Source organism: Penicillium hispanicum (assembly GCF_028827665.1).
Source record: "Penicillium hispanicum strain IBT 35686 chromosome Unknown utg000007l_segment0_segment0, whole genome shotgun sequence".
Lineage (NCBI taxonomy): Eukaryota > Fungi > Ascomycota > Eurotiomycetes > Eurotiales > Aspergillaceae > Penicillium > Penicillium hispanicum.
In genome coordinates, this window is record NW_026623199.1 from 2,518,555 (window position 1) to 2,535,635 (window position 17,081).

Below are 17,081 nucleotides of genomic sequence, written 5' to 3' on the forward strand. Positions count from 1 at the left end.
CTTCCCAGGGGGAAACCTGTCCAGCCAGGATGGTTCGTGTCCACCCCCAGGGGACCACGCACGCCACGATGATTCTCCAGCCTACCGACGTGCAGCAGTTCGAGAGCTCTTTGAAGAAAGTGGAATTCTGCTTGCTAAAGATATGAGCTCTGGGAAGATGTTAACTGTCAAGGAAGAGACTAGAGAAAAGGGCCGACGACTCATTCATCAAGGTCAGATGAATTTTGATGATTGGCTGAAGCAACAGCAAGCAAATGCTGAGCCGGATATTGGTACGTCCATTTCTTGACAACCTATTATATGTGCTGAAATTATTGAAAAGGACAATTGATTCCATTCACTCGCTGGATTACTCCAATCAACGTTCCCAAGCGTTACACCACACAGATGTATCTATATTTTATGCCACTAACAGTCAATGTCGATAAGCAGTTGCTCGACGAACTTCCTACTGAAGGCGAGCGTGAAGAGATTCAGATTCCAACCAGCGACGGCGGTATTGAGATCACGGAAGCGCAGTTCCTTCCGGCCTCGGAGTGGCTGCGTCGTGCACGGAGCGGCGAGATTATCTTGTTTCCGCCACAATTTCTGCTGCTGCACCTAGTATCGGGATTCCTCGATCAGGAGTCCCAATCGGGCGATCTGGTGGAAGACATGGAGAAACGCCGGGCGGCGCTCGTCGAGTTTGTGCACTCGGGCTCTCCCGCATGGACGCACAAGTGTATCTCGCCAAAGATGCTCAAGATGACAGAAGATGGACGAGCAGTGCTTGCACTCAGTGAACCTGGTCCTGAGCTAGAGGGATCTCGGAGAGGGGGAGAGTCGGATCGGGTTGTTCTTGTGCGGTTCAAGAAGGGCAGTGCAAGGGAGGTTACGGTGGCATGGAAGAAGGACGTCTTTCACAAAAGCAAGGAAGACCGGGGTAACCTTTAGAGTGCACATAGTGCGGGTACCTTACAGCTATTATTCTCTATCAGCTTATAGACCGGATAAAGACCGACTCGCGGTGGCGATATTGCCACGGGAAGCGGTAGGGGATAGGCAAAATGCACGCACATGCATATTCTGGCCACGCCAGCCCTCGATAAAATATCACATGACCCACACAAATCATTTGAGTCTCCGTTTTATGGGCCACAGAAAAACCCTCCACCTCCAACCTCACCGTCGCCCGTCAATTCCTCTACACCAAACCCGCCAAAATGGAGAACGAGAAGGGAGAGATCGTCGATCTGTACGTGTTTTCGCCTTTGGATTTGCCTTGTTTACAACCTGCTCGGTGCCCTGTGTCTGGTCGTGCGCATCTGCAATTTCATGTCGAATTTTCCAACCTACAGAGATGGGATCCTCGGAGCCAGTCGCGCTGAACGAAAAACAACGGCCATGCGAATTCTTTTTGAGCAGCCAGACCCAGGCCACCAGCGGATTGTTGCATGCGAATCTCGGGTTTTGAATATTGGGCATGGAAGAAGAAGACTAACGCAGTGCTTGAACAGCTACGTGCCCCGCAAGTGCAGCGCTACCAACCGCATCATCAAGGCCAACGACCACGCCTCGGTCCAGATCTCCGTCGGCAAGGTTGACGAGAACGGCCGCTACACCGGCGAGAACCAGACCTACGCCCTGTGCGGTTTCATCCGTGCCCGCGGTGAGAGCGATGACTCCTTCAACCGCCTGACCCAGAAGGACGGTTACCTCAAGAGCGTGTGGTCCGGCAGCCGCCAGCGGTAAATTACCTGGCTGTTATGCGATTCGCGCTGGGGTGGTGTTGACGGGTTGATATTATGGTGAGTGTCGAAGTACTTTCTGACACTTCTGTCTCTCCCTCTAACTTGTATTCCTTGCAGACGAACTGGCTCGATGGTCCAGGTTCGGGATTGGTTATGAGAGAAAAAAAAAGGACAACGGAGCCCACTGTATCTCCTTGAGCCTGGAATTTTTTTTTTACCCTCGGGAGTAACCCTGTTTTCCTACTGTCCTATCTATCGAAATGAGAATGGAATCGACGACTTAATGGGTCAGGTTTTCTCTACGAGGCCGCTTGTTCAATATTTTGTCCCTTCCACACCATGCGATAGATCCTCTACCCTCTAGGACTGGAGGGCTCTCGCTCGCAACTACCCTGCCAACGGCCATAAAACCAAGCCCAAAATGATTTAGCAACATTTAAAAAAGCGTGGCGCTCCACCTCATTTCCTTTCACTTGTCTCTGCCCTTTCATGAGCATTCTCCATTCTGGTTCATATCCAGTCGGCATATCAAGGCCTCCTCACCCTTGTAGGCTCGGAAACCGGGCCCTCACCGGTCTGTGTTACCGATGCCTGCGTCTCCATGAGCGAGGAGGTAGAAAAAACATCCAGCCGAATATTGTACTTCCGAGACCCGCCTTCTGAAGAGCCACTGTTGCAGAGTTTCATGCACTGGGGCACAGATACGGGTGGGACATTCCCTTGTAGAACCTCCAGGTAGTGAAAGACATGGACGTAAGGTTATTCCCGAGTAAAGGATAATCAACTTCCTGACTCGGTCCACATTTTTGGGTTATGTTGTGGTGGTTTCTCCTAGAATTGAGACAAAAGAGCATTTAGTCTGGTTATCGAATTTTTTTTTATCAATCTTGGATATCTACCGGTACTTGAATAAGTATGAAAAGTCTTTTGTATTTCATTTCTCCTCGTCCATCATTGACATGCAATGCGTTACCATCCACATAATCTCGTGATTTCAAGTACAACCTCTAAGCTAGGCAAAAATGAAAAAAGGTAGTGTTCTATAAACAATTCATGCCATCGACAATTCGGTGAAGATGGAGCTGATTTTCTCACTTTGTTTTTTTTTTACTCCTTCTCCAGACGCACTGCCGGGTTGGACTCAATGAAGTTCAGGTCGACCTTGTGACCGAGCAGTTCCCGAATGTTGCTCACACCGTATCTAGAAGCGAAATTGTTAGAAAATATAACGATCAGAATGCTCTGCGGTACTTACTTGATCATAGTAGGTCTCTCCAGACTCAGACCCCAGCCGTAGACTCTCATGTCCTTGGGGATGCCCATCGACTCCAGCATTTCAGGACGGAACATTCCACTGTTACCGATCTCGACCCACTTGTCTAGGCCCTCGTGATAGCCGAAGATCTCCATACTAGGCTCGGTGTATGGGTTGTAGGCGGGCTTGAAACGCAGCTGGTGAATGCCCATCTTGGCGAAGAAGACTTCCATGAATCCAATCAGACCACCCAGGGTGAGACCGAAGTCAGCAATGACACCTTCAATCTGATGGAACTCTGCCAGATGAGTAGCATCGACCGCCTCGTTACGGAAGACGCGGTCGATACTGAAGAAGCGGGCCGGCCGCGGGTTGGCGGCGAGCTTGTGTAGTACGTACGCCGAGATGGAGGTCGTGTGCGTGCGGAGAACCAGGCGAAGAGACTCGTCTGCATTCCACGGGTAGCGGTAACCAATCGAGCCGAACTTGCCGCTCTCATGGACCTCGTGAACGTTGTCCCAGTATTGCTTGTAGTCAAGCGGCTTCTCTTTGCTTGCTTGGGAGGCAGGCTGAGCGGCCTTGGGACGGTGGGGGTCATTAAGGGGATCCTCACGGGGACCATCGGCTTTGAGAGGGTCGGCGATGTAGAAGGTATCTTGGAGGTCACGAGCGGGGTGTTGCTGGGGCACGAACAGGGCGTCGAAGTTCCAGAAGCCTGTCTCGACGAACCGGTTGGTGGGCATCTCCTCGAAGCCCATTTCGAAGAAAATGTTGCGAAACTCCTGGCGCACCTTGTTGAGAGGGTGCAGTGCGCCGGATGGGGTGTGTGCGCCTTTGGCGTTGAAGTTGTATGGCTTCAGGTGGGCCGTCTTCCATGAGCCGTTGATAAGCATTTCGGGTGTGAGGTCGGTTTCCTCCTTGACAAACTCGCGGGCGAACTTAGGGCCCTTGGTGATCTTGTACGCGATATCCTTGGACAAGCTGATCAGCTTCCTCCGCTTCAGATCCGCAACCGCCTTGGAGTCATCTAGGCTCTTTGTCCGTTGGACGGTGAGCAGCTGCTCGCGAGTCTCGTCGACAATGGACTCTTTAGTCGCCCGTAGCAAGTCATTGTCCTTCTTGATCCAGCCGCGCTTGAAGGCATTGCCCTGGCCAACCTTGGCGTTGTCTTTTCCCACAATGCCGGGCAGGTCGCTAATCTTCAGACCGTCCAGAGCCTTGACGACGGCGTCGAAGACCTTGGCCTCGTGACTGCCATTGGCGGCGATCACTTCACCTTCGGAAGTGAGAACGACAACCTCCTTTTCCTTGGTTTCATATTTGATCATGTCCCGCGAGCCGAGGCGGTCCAGCGCACTTTTGACATTCAATGAGGGGGTGGAGGGGAACGCTTCGTTGGAGAGGATTGGCGCATCGGAGGCGGACAAGGCGTCCAGGATCTGGGATGTCATATCGGACGCCATGGCTGCAGACGTTTCCTGCAGAGAGATTGGCGGGAGCTAAGCAGGTCGTGGGGGAATCGATCTTGCGGTGCTGGCCCAAAATTCCGATGACTCTTTTCTCCGTTGTATCTTATCCGGCGGGGCACAGCGACCACGTCCGCCATTTCACCCCGCCATTCCGTGCCCTACATTCAAGATTCTATGGATCGGACATGATGCATGAACACGACTTCAATCGTTGATAATGCGTGGCTGAAAGGAATTGTGGTACATCTTTCTTGACTACTGTCTCCTCCCTATTGCTGTTCCTCTGCAACGAGGGTCGTTACGTTTGACCTTGTAAATGACCTGGGTCCAAAGTACCAGCCCCGTTCCCTATCGTGGCATCGTATTTGCTCCCGGCGGAGGCCAATATTGGCCTTGCAAATCGTTTGGCGCCTGTGTGTCAGCGGTATCTCAACGCCATGGCGGCCGGCGTTCGGGGGTGCTTAGACCCTAGTCGATATTGTCGGGGGGCGATGTTTGGTCCCTTTTTGCCACATCCTCTGCTGTATCAGGGTGTGTGGATGGTTTCTGTCTGGATCTGTGGCTTTCTTTTGAACCGAACGGGGGAGTCAGTACGCAAGGACGGCGGAGGTCAATTATCATCTCCCCGTCTCTCCGATGGTCCCGACTATAGATCAGCTACCTATCATTTCGAGCCTTACCACCATCACCACCAAGGACGGCTGGTCCAGGTACCGTTGAAGGTGGCCTGGTGAATGATCCCCCGTTCCATGGCCGATGAAGCCGATCCAATGGGCATTGAAGGCGGGTAGACTCGAATGCCCAACACGCTTTCGCCACAGAGATTTCATTAGCGAGGCTGGAATTCAAAGTATGGAACGGTGGCAGAGAAGCCCGAGACAACGAACGTGCAGAGTCGATTCTCACTGGCTGAGACTAAGGTTCAACGGGGCCCATCGAGCATCCACTCCGTTAGGAACCATTCCGGACCAGGATTTGAAATCGTGGCCGCTCTAGAGAGATCGGAGCATGGAAAAGCGCTCGAATGGGAGTTGCTGGATGGGGATCATTCCCTCTTCACATACCCCGTAAACTATTGAGAACTCAAATGTGATGAGCGGGCGGGTTGAAAGTGCGATCGTCGTGAGAGCCAGTCGTCCTGGCGTCGATCCTAGCCGCTTTTCAGGATTGATAAGTCAGGACTCCTGTACCATCGTAGTCAGTGTCTTGACATGGGCCAAGCTAAGTGAACAACGGCTCGAGGACCTTTGGCCCTCGAACTCTGGTGATCGGTCCTAGTGCGCGCGCTCTCCGGCCTGGTCGCAGAGCAGCGTAGATGAAGGCGGTTGGTTCAGTAGCACAGAGCCAGGGAGTACCAGGTACCGAAGGTCGCGTGTTGGGAGGAGTGTGTGTTCGTAGGCGCGGAGAGACACAATCGCAGGAAAAAACGAGAGCGTCGGTATCGCCGCCCCTTTCGAAATCTCGCTTTCCCCCTCTCCTCCCTCTCCCTCTCCCTCTCGGCACTTCTCCAGATCTTCGCTTCGCTTCCTTTCCCATTTCTGCCAGATTCGGATCTCATTCTTTCATCTCATTTCTCGGGGATTTTCGACTTCTTTTCTCTCTCCCCCCCCCCCTTTTGCCCCCGCGAAATAGCGCGCTTACATAACTCCCTTCCGGGCGGTGCTCCCCCTTCGTCCCGACTCTTTCAATTAAAAAGGTTCCCTTTCACCATCCCCCGAGTAACTCGGGACGTCTGGATTCCATCTCCTTGGCCCCGAACTGCTTGTGAAATCACTCCATGTCGCCCTAACCAGCTCATTTAATCTGTCGTGCCCAGAACCCGTCCGGTAAGTGCTGCCTTGGCTCTCTCCCGCTTCGGCAATGGAACTATCTCGACTCCTTTCCCCCGTCTATGCTGCCGTGTGAAGATGCGGTGTAGTGTCCTTGGTGATGGCGTGTAATTTACTTGGCTCAAAAAGCTCGTGTCGTTTCTCAAACTATCTTTGCTATCGCCGTGAAATGCTTCGTATGACCAACCGCTGATTGGTACAGGGCATAATGACTGGCGCGGACGAGACTCTCGCGGCCGCTACGGCCGTGCTGCAGTCTCTCGCCAGAGATGAGCCCACGACCGGCTCCTCCTCCCCTCCTTTTGATTTTCAATTTTCCTCGACCAACGGTGCCAAATCGTCCAAACTTCCCGGAGACGCCAGCCCGGCAAAGGCCGCCTTCGAGGTCGAGTTAGAGGCCTTGGTGCGTCGCGTGCATCATCTGGAATTCCAAGCTGTCAGTCATCACAAACTCCCCGACAATCCCCAGCAGGCCATCCCGTCTGCTCTCGGATCCAACGAGAAGGACCCTGATTTTTTGTGGACCTTTGGGCTCGATCGCTTGTCGTCCGGTCAAGGTTCTGACTCTTCTTATTGCCTTTCACAGCAGCAAAACCTGAATCAACCCGATCGGCGACAGCGGACCCCTTCGGGCCCCGTTGAACCTCCAGCAGGAGACCTTGACGACGACGAAACCGACGATGATGAAGAGTCTGGGGCGCGTACCCGCATTGTCCGCGAAGAAGATATCAGTATCCTGCGCAACCACGTTCAGAAGCAGGCCGAGGAAATCAGCTCCCAGAAAGAAATCATTGCCCAGGTTCGCGACGAGTTGCAGCGACAGCAAGAGGACACTCGCCGTGCTCTGACCAAGGTCGAGAACGAGGATGTTGTCCTTTTGGAACGTGAACTACGTAAACACCAACAAGCCAACGAAGCTTTCCAGAAGGCCTTGCGAGAAATCGGCGGTATTATCACTCAAGTCGCCAACGGTGACCTCTCCATGAAGGTTCAAATTCACCCTCTGGAAATGGACCCGGAAATTGCGACCTTCAAACGTACGATCAACACCATGATGGACCAACTGCAAGTGTTCGGTAGCGAAGTGTCTCGAGTCGCCCGTGAAGTCGGAACCGAAGGTATACTAGGTGGACAAGCTCAAATCACCGGCGTCCATGGAATTTGGAAGGAACTCACTGAAAACGTGAATATTATGGCCAAGAACTTGACGGATCAGGTGCGAGAAATCGCAGCTGTTACCACCGCTGTCGCGCACGGTGACCTTAGTCAGAAGATTGAGAGCCGAGCTCAGGGTGAAATTCTGGAACTGCAACAAACAATCAATACCATGGTGGACCAACTACGGACCTTTGCAACCGAGGTAACGCGAGTCGCGCGTGATGTCGGTACCGAAGGTGTGCTAGGTGGACAAGCTCAGATTGAAGGCGTCCAAGGCATGTGGAACGAACTCACGGTTAACGTCAACGCTATGGCCAACAATCTCACAACACAAGTGCGTGATATCGCCACCGTCACGAAGGCTGTTGCCAAAGGTGATCTCACACAAAAGGTCCAAGCCAACTGCCGAGGAGAAATCGCAGAACTCAAGAATATCATCAATTCCATGGTGGACCAACTACGACAATTCGCGCAGGAAGTCACGAAAATTGCAAAGGAAGTCGGTACAGATGGTGTACTAGGTGGACAGGCTACAGTGAACGACGTCGAAGGCACGTGGAAGGATCTGACCGAAAATGTCAATCGGATGGCCAACAACCTGACGACACAAGTACGCGAGATTGCGGACGTTACTACTGCTGTCGCCAAGGGTGACTTGACTAAAAAGGTCACCGCCAACGTCCAGGGCGAGATATTAGATCTCAAGAGTACCATCAACGGCATGGTGGATCGGCTGAATACCTTCGCTTTTGAAGTTAGCAAGGTCGCACGTGAAGTCGGTACTGATGGAACCCTCGGGGGCCAAGCCAAGGTAGACAACGTGGAAGGGAAATGGAAAGATCTCACCGACAACGTGAACACCATGGCGCAAAATTTGACCTCCCAAGTGCGAAGTATTTCCGATGTCACGCAAGCTATTGCCAAGGGTGATCTCAGCAAAAAGATTGAGGTGCACGCACAAGGAGAGATTCTTACTCTCAAGGTCACCATCAATCACATGGTGGGCAGACTGGCTAAGTTTGCCACTGAGCTTAAGAAGGTCGCCCGCGATGTCGGTGTTGATGGCAAGATGGGTGGGCAAGCCAACGTGGAGGGTATTGCAGGGACGTGGAAAGAAATTACCGAGGATGTGAACACCATGGCCGAGAACCTTACGTCCCAAGTGCGTGCATTCGGTGAAATTACGGATGCTGCCACAGACGGTGATTTCACCAAGCTCATTACCGTCAACGCCTCTGGAGAAATGGACGAGCTGAAGCGGAAGATCAACAAGATGGTTTCCAACCTACGAGACAGTATTCAGCGAAACACTGCTGCTAGGGAAGCCGCCGAGCTTGCAAACCGCACCAAGTCCGAATTTTTGGCCAATATGTCGCATGAAATCAGAACTCCGATGAATGGCATTATTGGGATGACCCAGTTGACGTTGGATACCGACGATCTCAAGCCCTACACCCGCGAGATGCTGAACGTCGTGCACAATCTGGCAAACAGTCTGCTCACGATTATCGACGATATACTCGACATTTCGAAGATTGAAGCGAACCGAATGGTGATTGAGAGTATTCCATTCACCGTGCGAGGCACTGTCTTCAACGCTCTCAAGACTTTAGCCGTCAAGGCGAATGAGAAATTCCTAAGCTTAACATATCAAGTGGACTATACAGTCCCAGATTATGTGATTGGGGACCCGTTCCGTCTCCGCCAGATTATTCTCAATTTGGTCGGCAACGCTATCAAGTTTACTGAGCACGGCGAGGTCAAGCTCACCATCCGCAAATCCGATCGGGAGCAAACCAGACCAAATGAATACGCCTTTGAATTTTCCGTTTCTGATACCGGAATCGGTATTGAAGAGGACAAGTTGGATTTGATCTTCGACACTTTCCAGCAGGCCGACGGCTCCACCACCCGCAGGTTCGGTGGTACAGGCCTCGGTCTCTCTATCTCCAAGCGACTAGTGAATTTGATGGGTGGTGATGTGTGGGTTACGTCCGAATACGGCCACGGCAGTACATTCCACTTCACTTGCGTCGTCAAGCTTGCAGACCAATCTCTGAAAGTTATTGCCTCCCAGCTCATGCCGTACCGGGATCATCGGGTGCTTTTCATCGACAAGGGTCAGAACGGTGTGCAGGCTTCCAATGTCATGAAGATGCTGAAGCAGATTGATCTGGAGCCGCTGGTTGTACGAAATGAGGAGCATGTTCCACCCCCTGAGATTCAAGATCCTTCTGGAAAGGAATCTGGTCATGCTTACGATGTCATCATTGTCGACTCAGTGGACACGGCTCGGATACTTCGGACATTCGACGAGTTCAAGTATATTCCGATAGTTCTGGTCTGCCCTCTGGTTTGCGTGAGCTTGAAGTCTGCCCTTGATCTTGGTATCAGCTCGTATATGACTACTCCTTGTCAGCCAATCGATTTGGGCAACGGTATGCTTCCAGCTTTGGAAGGCCGGTCCACGCCAATTACGACGGACAACTCGCGTTCCTTCGACATCCTTCTTGCAGAGGACAACGATGTGAACCAGCAATTGGCAATGAAGATCCTTCAGAAGCACAACCACAATGTCTTCGTCGTTGGCAATGGCTTGGAGGCTGTGGAGGCTGTCAAGAAGCGGCGCTACGATGTCATTCTGATGGACGTTCAGATGCCAGTCATGGGGGGATTTGAGGCCACAGGCAAGATTCGCGAGTATGAACGGGAGAGTGGTCTGCAACGAACTCCGATCATCGCACTTACGGCACACGCCATGTTGGGTGATCGGGAGAAGTGCATTCAGGCACAGATGGACGAGTACTTGTCGAAGCCCCTTAAACAAAACCAGATGATGCAAACCATTCTCAAGTGTGCAACACTTGGTGGTTCTTTGCTGGAGAAGAGTAAAGAGTCAAGAATCTCGAGCAGTGGAGAAATGCACCCGATCCATTCTTCTGTCTCCTCCTACAACCAAAACCAGCAGCAGCAGCAGCAGCAGCAGCAACGGCCACAGAAGCAACAGCCGTTGCCGCAGCCACCACGGCCTGCCATGGATACTCGGGCTATCACAACCTCGGGCCCTATTTCCCGTGGTAGTGTTGTTAGTCCAGCACCAGCAGAAGACAAAGATGAAGAGATGATCGATGATCGGGTACGTTGAGCATGTATGTCCGAAAAATTTACGTGCTAGACCACGTCGGCTAATCGGTCTCTTTCACCATACAGTCTTTGTTGCGGTCCAACAGTACCTGAGCTTCGTTTGCATACTATGAACATTTATTTCACGCCATGCAGATCTTATCAGATGGTTGCGATGTGGCCGTTGATACCCTGTCTATATGAGTCTTCGAGTGCTTCTTATGATCTTTTGGAAGAAAGCTCAGTCATTTCCTGCTTTCACATTTGACTTGCTCATACCCACCTACTCTTCCTCATTGCCATCATCATACTCCTTTACATCTTTGCATTCGCTTGTGTTTTTCTCCCATTTCCTCAGGTCGGTGTACGGCGCATCTTTTTTGATAGGGCTAGGGTCTGTTCGGCAGTCCAGTGGGTGACTAAAGGAGGAGTTTGCAACCAGGAAGGGGTGCTCTATTTTACACCCTTGGATAACATTACATCGTCTTCTCGTTTACTGTCTATTCTCTCATTTACGGTCTGGCCTCGGACCCCATTTCCCCATTTCTATCTTTGTATTGTACCTAGTTGCTTCTTCCTCTCTGGGACGGGACGGGCCATATGCGGTGCGAACCAGAGAGCGTCCTGGTTTCCGAGGTTCCATTTCCTCTTCCGCTATCCTGCGTGGATAGTCAATTAGTCTCTTTGATTCTCGCTAGGTGCTTTGATCTCCCCATGGGTTTGCGACCAAATGCAAGAACCCTTTTTTCGATAAGCTTCATTTGTAGAGGCTTGGAAGTAGAATGAAGGAAGCAATGCAAGGTCTCAACTGAAAAGCCGCCGCCTGGCTTTGACCGAGCTTTGCAATTTTCGTCCGAGATAGTCCAGTTAGGGCTGCCTCAACAATTCGTGTCAGCATCATTTGGATTGCTCTATTCAGGTGCTCTCATTTTGCGAACCAAACACGATAAAACAACGAAAAGCAAATTTTATGATCTATTCAGCCCGCATCCCCAGCAAGATTACAATAGATCCAGCCAGCCTTCATCTAGATAGCCCATTAAACACCCCGGTAGATAAGTGGAAAAGACAACAGAAAAATACCAGATCCTAACCGTCCCTTTCATGAAAAACCAGCAACTCCTTCCACCAACCCATCTAGTTTCGGTTCCTGACATGGAAGCGGAAGACAGGCGCCGGCCCATTTGTTTGTTGCGTGACCAGGCGCGTCAGGTTAAGAGGACTCGTCGCATTCGGGAGAATACTGCTCGTGTTAGCGAAAGGTGCCGTCATGTTCCCTGACGCCCCACGTCGGACTATACCGGGAGGAATCGACGCTCGCGGGGTGGTTGTCACGATCGTCGGGCCCGATGTCAGGCCCAACAAAGGAGTGGATGTGGGCAGGGTGTGCAGGGTGCTGCCAGTCGCTGGGGAGGAGGTTGCCACCCCGGTCGTCGAGCCCGATGTCAGGCCCGACAAGGGCGTAGATGTGGGCAGGGTGTGAAGGGTGCTGCCAGTTGCTGGTGAGCTGGTGTTTCCGGGAATGAGAGGCGTCGAGACTCGAGTCGTCGAGTGAGTTGGACTCAAGCTGTGAGCTGAACTGGACGGCACTTCCGAGGAAGTGTGCGTGGCAGGCGAGGATGACGCGCCGGTGCTTTCTGCTGCACTTGAGCTCGCTCTGGTACTGCTGGAAACTGGAGCACTGCTCGAAGCTGGGGCACTACTCGAAGCCAGACCGCTGCTTGAAGCCGAGACGCTACTAGAAGGTGGAGCACTGCTGGAAGCAGCTCCACCTCCAGCAGACGGGCTAGGGCAGAAAGTCACAGTCACAGTGGTTGCACTAGCGCTCTGAGGACAGGCCGCACATAGGGCACTTGCCACGGAATTGAGGCTGACCGTTGATGGAGCGGGCGTGAGGACCACTGGGCCGATTGTGACAGCACATGTTGTCGGCGACGGAGATCCAGAAGGAGGAGGACCGCCGCCGCCGCCAGGGGGACCACCACCACCACCAGGAGGACCACCACCACCGCCAGGGGGACCACCACCACCACCAGGGGGACCACCGCCGCCGCCAGGGGGACCACCACCACCGCCAGGGGGACCACCGCCGCCGCCAGGGGGACCACCACCACCGCCAGGAGGACCACCACCACCGCCAGGGGGACCACCACCACCGCCAGGGGGACCACCACCACCGCCAGGGGGACCACCGCCGCCACCACCGCCAGGATGATCACCACCACCACCACCACCACCAGCTGGAGTGCTCGGGCAGGGGCTACCTCCAGCCCCCGTCGCCGAGGCAGCTGCAAGAATAGAGTTTAATACGCCGAGGTTGCCGCGCTCCTCCAACTCGACATGATCGTTGTTGTTCGAGATCTCATCGCCACTGACCGGGCAACTCTGTAAAAGCACCCAAGATGCAGCCACGAAAGCCAGACACTTTTTGGTAAACATGACGAAAGCCAAGTATACCGGCGTTCACAGTGATCGAAGAAACACAGTGAGGTCTGACCCGAAGCAGAGCACTGTTCACGGTGAAAACTCAGATGCCTTTCGCGACGGACGTCGATGGATCCAAGTCGAAGCTGACAGAGCAATGTAGGTCCACAAGAGGTACTTGGTCAAAAAGAAAGAATAAGATAAAAACCGGCTGCCAAAGGGACGCAGATCGAAGAGCGCAAGCGTAATCCACCTGACAGGAAGCTCAGGCGGACGTGAGTCTTGACATTGACATTAAGCAGTTCAAGGAGGCAAGAGACGAGCACGACGCCGTAATATGTAGCGCACCATGAAAAGCTCTCCATCGGGTGATGAACGCTCGATGTCATCGAGACTCTTTTGGGAGTCGGAACTTGGGTGCATTATTGCATGAGCTTTAGGTTCGAGGTCGTCCAGTCGGTCTGTTTTGCAGGTTCCGCTTCGGCCGCCCTATTGGAAATCATCGGAGGTCAGGTTCCGTGGGTGATGTATCTTGAGGACCATCATTGTGACTGTCTGGTTACATAGATCAATCAGCGTTCCTGTCGGAGATCTTATGCGAGAGAGGCCTTGGTCTCGTGTCCCGAGCTGGTTGTAATAAATGTCTCGGAAGCTGGCGGTTCCCATGGCAGTGCTGGTGCAAGTGATGAGATCCTCTCCAGCAGATTTTCACTTGGCGTAAGGAATAGACGACTCAGTTGAGAAGGCATTGGGTGTTATTCATCGTTCTGGTTTCAACTGACTAGATGTTATCACGGAGTCGTTTTCCGGTGCTTGGAGGACCTGGATCCCATCGCCGAGTAGTGTTGGCTACCCGGTGATCTCAAGACAACGCAATGCAGTTCTTTGGGGCGTATGAAGCCTGGAGATCAAAGAGCCTGATCATGAGAGAATATCAACATCAATTGCAATCTATGTTCATGTAAGCTAGCATGGAGAATGACTTATGGCACTGTATGTTACTGTCATCGTTACGATGCACCCGGGCAATCGCTGGAGAATCTCAAAAATAACGCTCAACTCAATTTAGCAAAGTCGTCATTGATATCAAAAAAAGGGACCTTTCTTCGCGGTCTACCGCTTTTGATGCGTGAATAGTCGTCAGGTCGTGTCGAAATTAAAAGAGTTGAGTGCGGTATGGCTGATATATGGAAAGCCGGTCATGAAGCGGTACGCAGATCGAGTTGAACTTTAGAGCTTTAGACCTCTAGTAGATGGCCAAGGGCTTGCGCCAGCCGACCTGAATGACTTTGACAGCCGTGCAACAGGCCAAACCGGCCGCATAACAGATGGTCGTAAATGCAATGAGGCCCCAGTATTGTCCATTGCAGCGGGCCAGGATCTCACCAGCAATTGGGATGCCGGTGAGGGAACTAGTGGCAAAAGTATGTCAGATCGAAGGGTACATGACATCACAATAGCTGATATCTCGCAGAGGAAAGTAGAAAAGAAAAAGACACTCACCCAAAGCTCACGACGGTGTAAGCGGTGGCATAATACCGGCCATAGTTCTCGGTCTTGCAGAGCTGGCCGACGCAGACGGGAGTCAAGCTGATGTTGCTTCCACTGGAAAACCCAAAAAAGATAGCATAGATCACCAACAAGGCCAGACTATTCCCGGCAGGGAGCCACAGACATGCGTTGCAAAGTAAACAAAGAGCCACAGTTGCAATGAGCGTATTGAATCGACCCAGGAAGTCTGCAAAGAACCCTGGCAGCCACCGCCCGAAGAACGAACCTACGTTCAGAATAGCCAGGATCTGATATGAGAATTGATGGGAGAAACCATGGTTGAGGGCGTAAGAAGATATGTAACTGATAGGAATGAATAGACCCCATTCGATGAAGAAGACGCTCGCAGTCGTCAAGGCAAATCGAGGATCCCGGAAAATTCGGAAGTCTGGCAAAACATTGTCTTTCGAAAAAGGTCTCTGGGGTAGTCTGGATCTGATCAGGAGGTTTGCTATCGACAGAGACACCAGACAGATCAAGGCCACAACTCGGGTAGCCCAGCCCCATCCGATCTTAGGGAAGAGGTTTTCCAAGATCAGAGGGAATGCGATACCCCCCATCGAGCCACCGGTAGCCGCGATCCCGGTTGCGACTCCTCGTTTCTCATAGAAGTAATGGCCAATAGCTGAGATGGCCGGGGTGAATATAAGCGACGCCCCAACACCGCCCAGCAGTCCGATCACCAGCATGAAATGCCAATACTGAGTGCAGAATCCAATGAGGATAATCATAGCCATTTCACAGATTGACCCAGCCAGCACAAGAAGGCGTGGCCCGCGCGCGTCGAAGATCGGCCCAATCTGCACACCACAGAAAAACGTTAGGAAGGCGAACATTCCGAAAATCCATCCGATGCTGCCGGAGCTGTAGTCCTTCAACTGGTGACTTTCAATATACGCCTGGAACGTGCCAATGGTGTTGATCAGGCCCAGCGATCCAAAGAGACCAAGGAAGCTGCCCAACACCACAAGCCATGCTTGTGTGCCGCCTTCCGGGTAGGTATTCCCCTCGGCGTCTGTCGTCACCCGGCTCAGGGGGTCTCGCTCGACAGAGCGCTGTGAGGGAGCCACCGTTGACACTGTGCGATAGAAAGCACCATCATGTGGAGAGTGGAGTCCATGCTCCGGAGGCTGGTCGGCCAAGTTCGTCTGTACTTGTTTCTCGGTTTCAGTTTCATGAATGCCAGACCTCTCTGCGTTAGCGCTGGAAGCATGTTTTTCTATGTTCACTGCCATTTCTGTCACGGCTTCGTGGCTGAGGACGAGGATGGGACCATTTTCATGGCTGTCAGCTCCATTCGATGTGCTGGCAGGCTTGGACTCGGTGGACATGCTACGCGGAATGTGCCGCTGGAGTCGTTTCCCTCGCTTCCCGATGTTGTCCACTTGCCGTATTAAAAGAATGGGCTAGTGAAGAGAGTCGGTCACGTCCACGGGTATAAAGAGATGGAGACCCGGGGAAGGCGGTTGTGTCTTCAGATCGGAAAATAGCCCGGGGGAGGGGTGCTATTAGCAATCAAAAAGTTGGAGTCCAACAGGCCAAGGACACTCAAATGCGAGTTCGAGGAGCGGAAAAGCACCCATTGGTCTCCCGCGGTTCCTGAGGGTCTCTCTAGACCGAATTCAGCATCGTAAGAAAAAATCGAGCTGGCCAGTCATTGGTAGCCGTGGGCAGGTACACCCACACCCTGTGTCGGTCCCCATGGAATAGATTCATCCCGCAGATCGGAATGTCCTGCAGAAGTAAACATGTGTGGTCAGGAAGAGTCTTCCTCCAGAGGACACAGGAATCCACAGTGTGTCGAACACGACACAAGGTGTTCAGTCTGCAGGTCACCTGCTCGGAGAATTGTGAATCGGAAATTCACCACAATCCAACGCTGACTCTGGATAGTGTGGCATAATCCCGGCCTGCTTTCTCATCAAGTGGGCTTGTGGTTTAGTGGTATAATACCCCCTTAGCATGGGGGTGGTCCGGGGTTCGATTCCCCGCGAGTCCATCTTTTTGCTTTTTGGCCCCGCTAGGCCTGGTGGGATGGGTGAAATGCGCCTTTATAAATGCAGAATACGTTGTGTTTGTTGCTTTTGCTTGCCGAGTAACATCTCCATCGATTGTCACCGCCAACTTCAACTTAGCTCTTTCACCTCACCAGCGGTCAGCGTCTCAGACCACCCAATACCCCCCATTCGAACGAGGTCATATCTGTTGCAGTTCCATAGTGTCGACATCCGATCAGTGAAGGCTCTGCGACAGTTTTCCCCCCAGGGCGGGGTTGGCTGGCCAGAATTTGGCCCCCCTGGAGAGAAAAAGCTTAGCATACCCAAATGTCAACCTTCAGTACATGTCGTGCAATCGCCTCAAGCACCTTCGCTATGTTACTCACATCTCACATTTTCTCATATCATCTCCAGAGCTGAGTTGGCCAGGTGGGTCAATGTGATTGTCAAGGGGCTCTCGGCGCCGATAAGACCACCCAGCTCCGCATTATTCAGTTCACTATTTCGCGTGCTCGGCTTCATCTAAAGCGATAGCTGCCAAGGCA

General features: G+C 52.5%; 7 protein-coding genes across 7 annotated transcripts; 5 read left to right on the plus strand and 2 right to left on the minus strand.

The window, feature by feature from the left end:
- Positions 1-402: 402 nt before the first annotated feature.
- Positions 403-933, plus strand: N7459_008713 (uncharacterized protein; the record flags this gene model as incomplete). Its single annotated transcript, XM_056947881.1, has 1 exon — positions 403-933. The coding sequence occupies one exon, from the start codon at positions 403-405 to the stop codon at positions 931-933; it is 531 nt and encodes a 176-aa protein (XP_056797391.1).
- Positions 934-1,202: 269 nt separating this feature from the next.
- On the plus strand, positions 1,203-1,731 carry rps21 (40S ribosomal protein eS21; the record flags this gene model as incomplete). Its single annotated transcript, XM_056947882.1, has 2 exons — positions 1,203-1,234; positions 1,497-1,731. 2 exons carry the CDS (start codon positions 1,203-1,205, stop codon positions 1,729-1,731), a joined length of 267 nt encoding a protein of 88 aa, XP_056797392.1.
- A 1,106-nt stretch (positions 1,732-2,837) lies between these two features.
- On the minus strand, positions 2,838-4,448 carry N7459_008715 (phenylalanine--tRNA ligase subunit alpha; the record flags this gene model as incomplete). The annotated part of the gene is made up of 2 exons (XM_056947883.1): positions 2,838-2,931; positions 2,986-4,448. 2 exons carry the CDS (start codon positions 4,446-4,448, stop codon positions 2,838-2,840), a joined length of 1,557 nt encoding a protein of 518 aa, XP_056797393.1.
- Positions 4,449-6,491: 2,043 nt separating this feature from the next.
- tcsC (putative two-component osmosensing histidine kinase (Bos1)) lies at positions 6,492-10,678 on the plus strand (the record flags this gene model as incomplete). The annotated part of the gene is made up of 2 exons (XM_056947884.1): positions 6,492-10,577; positions 10,652-10,678. 2 exons carry the CDS (start codon positions 6,492-6,494, stop codon positions 10,676-10,678), a joined length of 4,113 nt encoding a protein of 1,370 aa, XP_056797394.1.
- A 1,156-nt stretch (positions 10,679-11,834) lies between these two features.
- Positions 11,835-12,395, plus strand: N7459_008717 (uncharacterized protein; the record flags this gene model as incomplete). The annotated part of the gene is made up of 2 exons (XM_056947885.1): positions 11,835-12,041; positions 12,162-12,395. 2 exons carry the CDS (start codon positions 11,835-11,837, stop codon positions 12,393-12,395), a joined length of 441 nt encoding a protein of 146 aa, XP_056797395.1.
- Positions 12,396-12,486: 91 nt separating this feature from the next.
- On the plus strand, positions 12,487-12,864 carry N7459_008718 (uncharacterized protein; the record flags this gene model as incomplete). The annotated part of the gene is made up of 1 exon (XM_056947886.1): positions 12,487-12,864. The coding sequence occupies one exon, from the start codon at positions 12,487-12,489 to the stop codon at positions 12,862-12,864; it is 378 nt and encodes a 125-aa protein (XP_056797396.1).
- A 1,370-nt stretch (positions 12,865-14,234) lies between these two features.
- On the minus strand, positions 14,235-15,870 carry N7459_008719 (MCT family MFS transporter; the record flags this gene model as incomplete). The annotated part of the gene is made up of 2 exons (XM_056947887.1): positions 14,235-14,400; positions 14,492-15,870. The coding sequence occupies 2 exons, from the start codon at positions 15,868-15,870 to the stop codon at positions 14,235-14,237; spliced, it is 1,545 nt and encodes a 514-aa protein (XP_056797397.1).
- Positions 15,871-17,081: the final 1,211 nt, after the last annotated feature.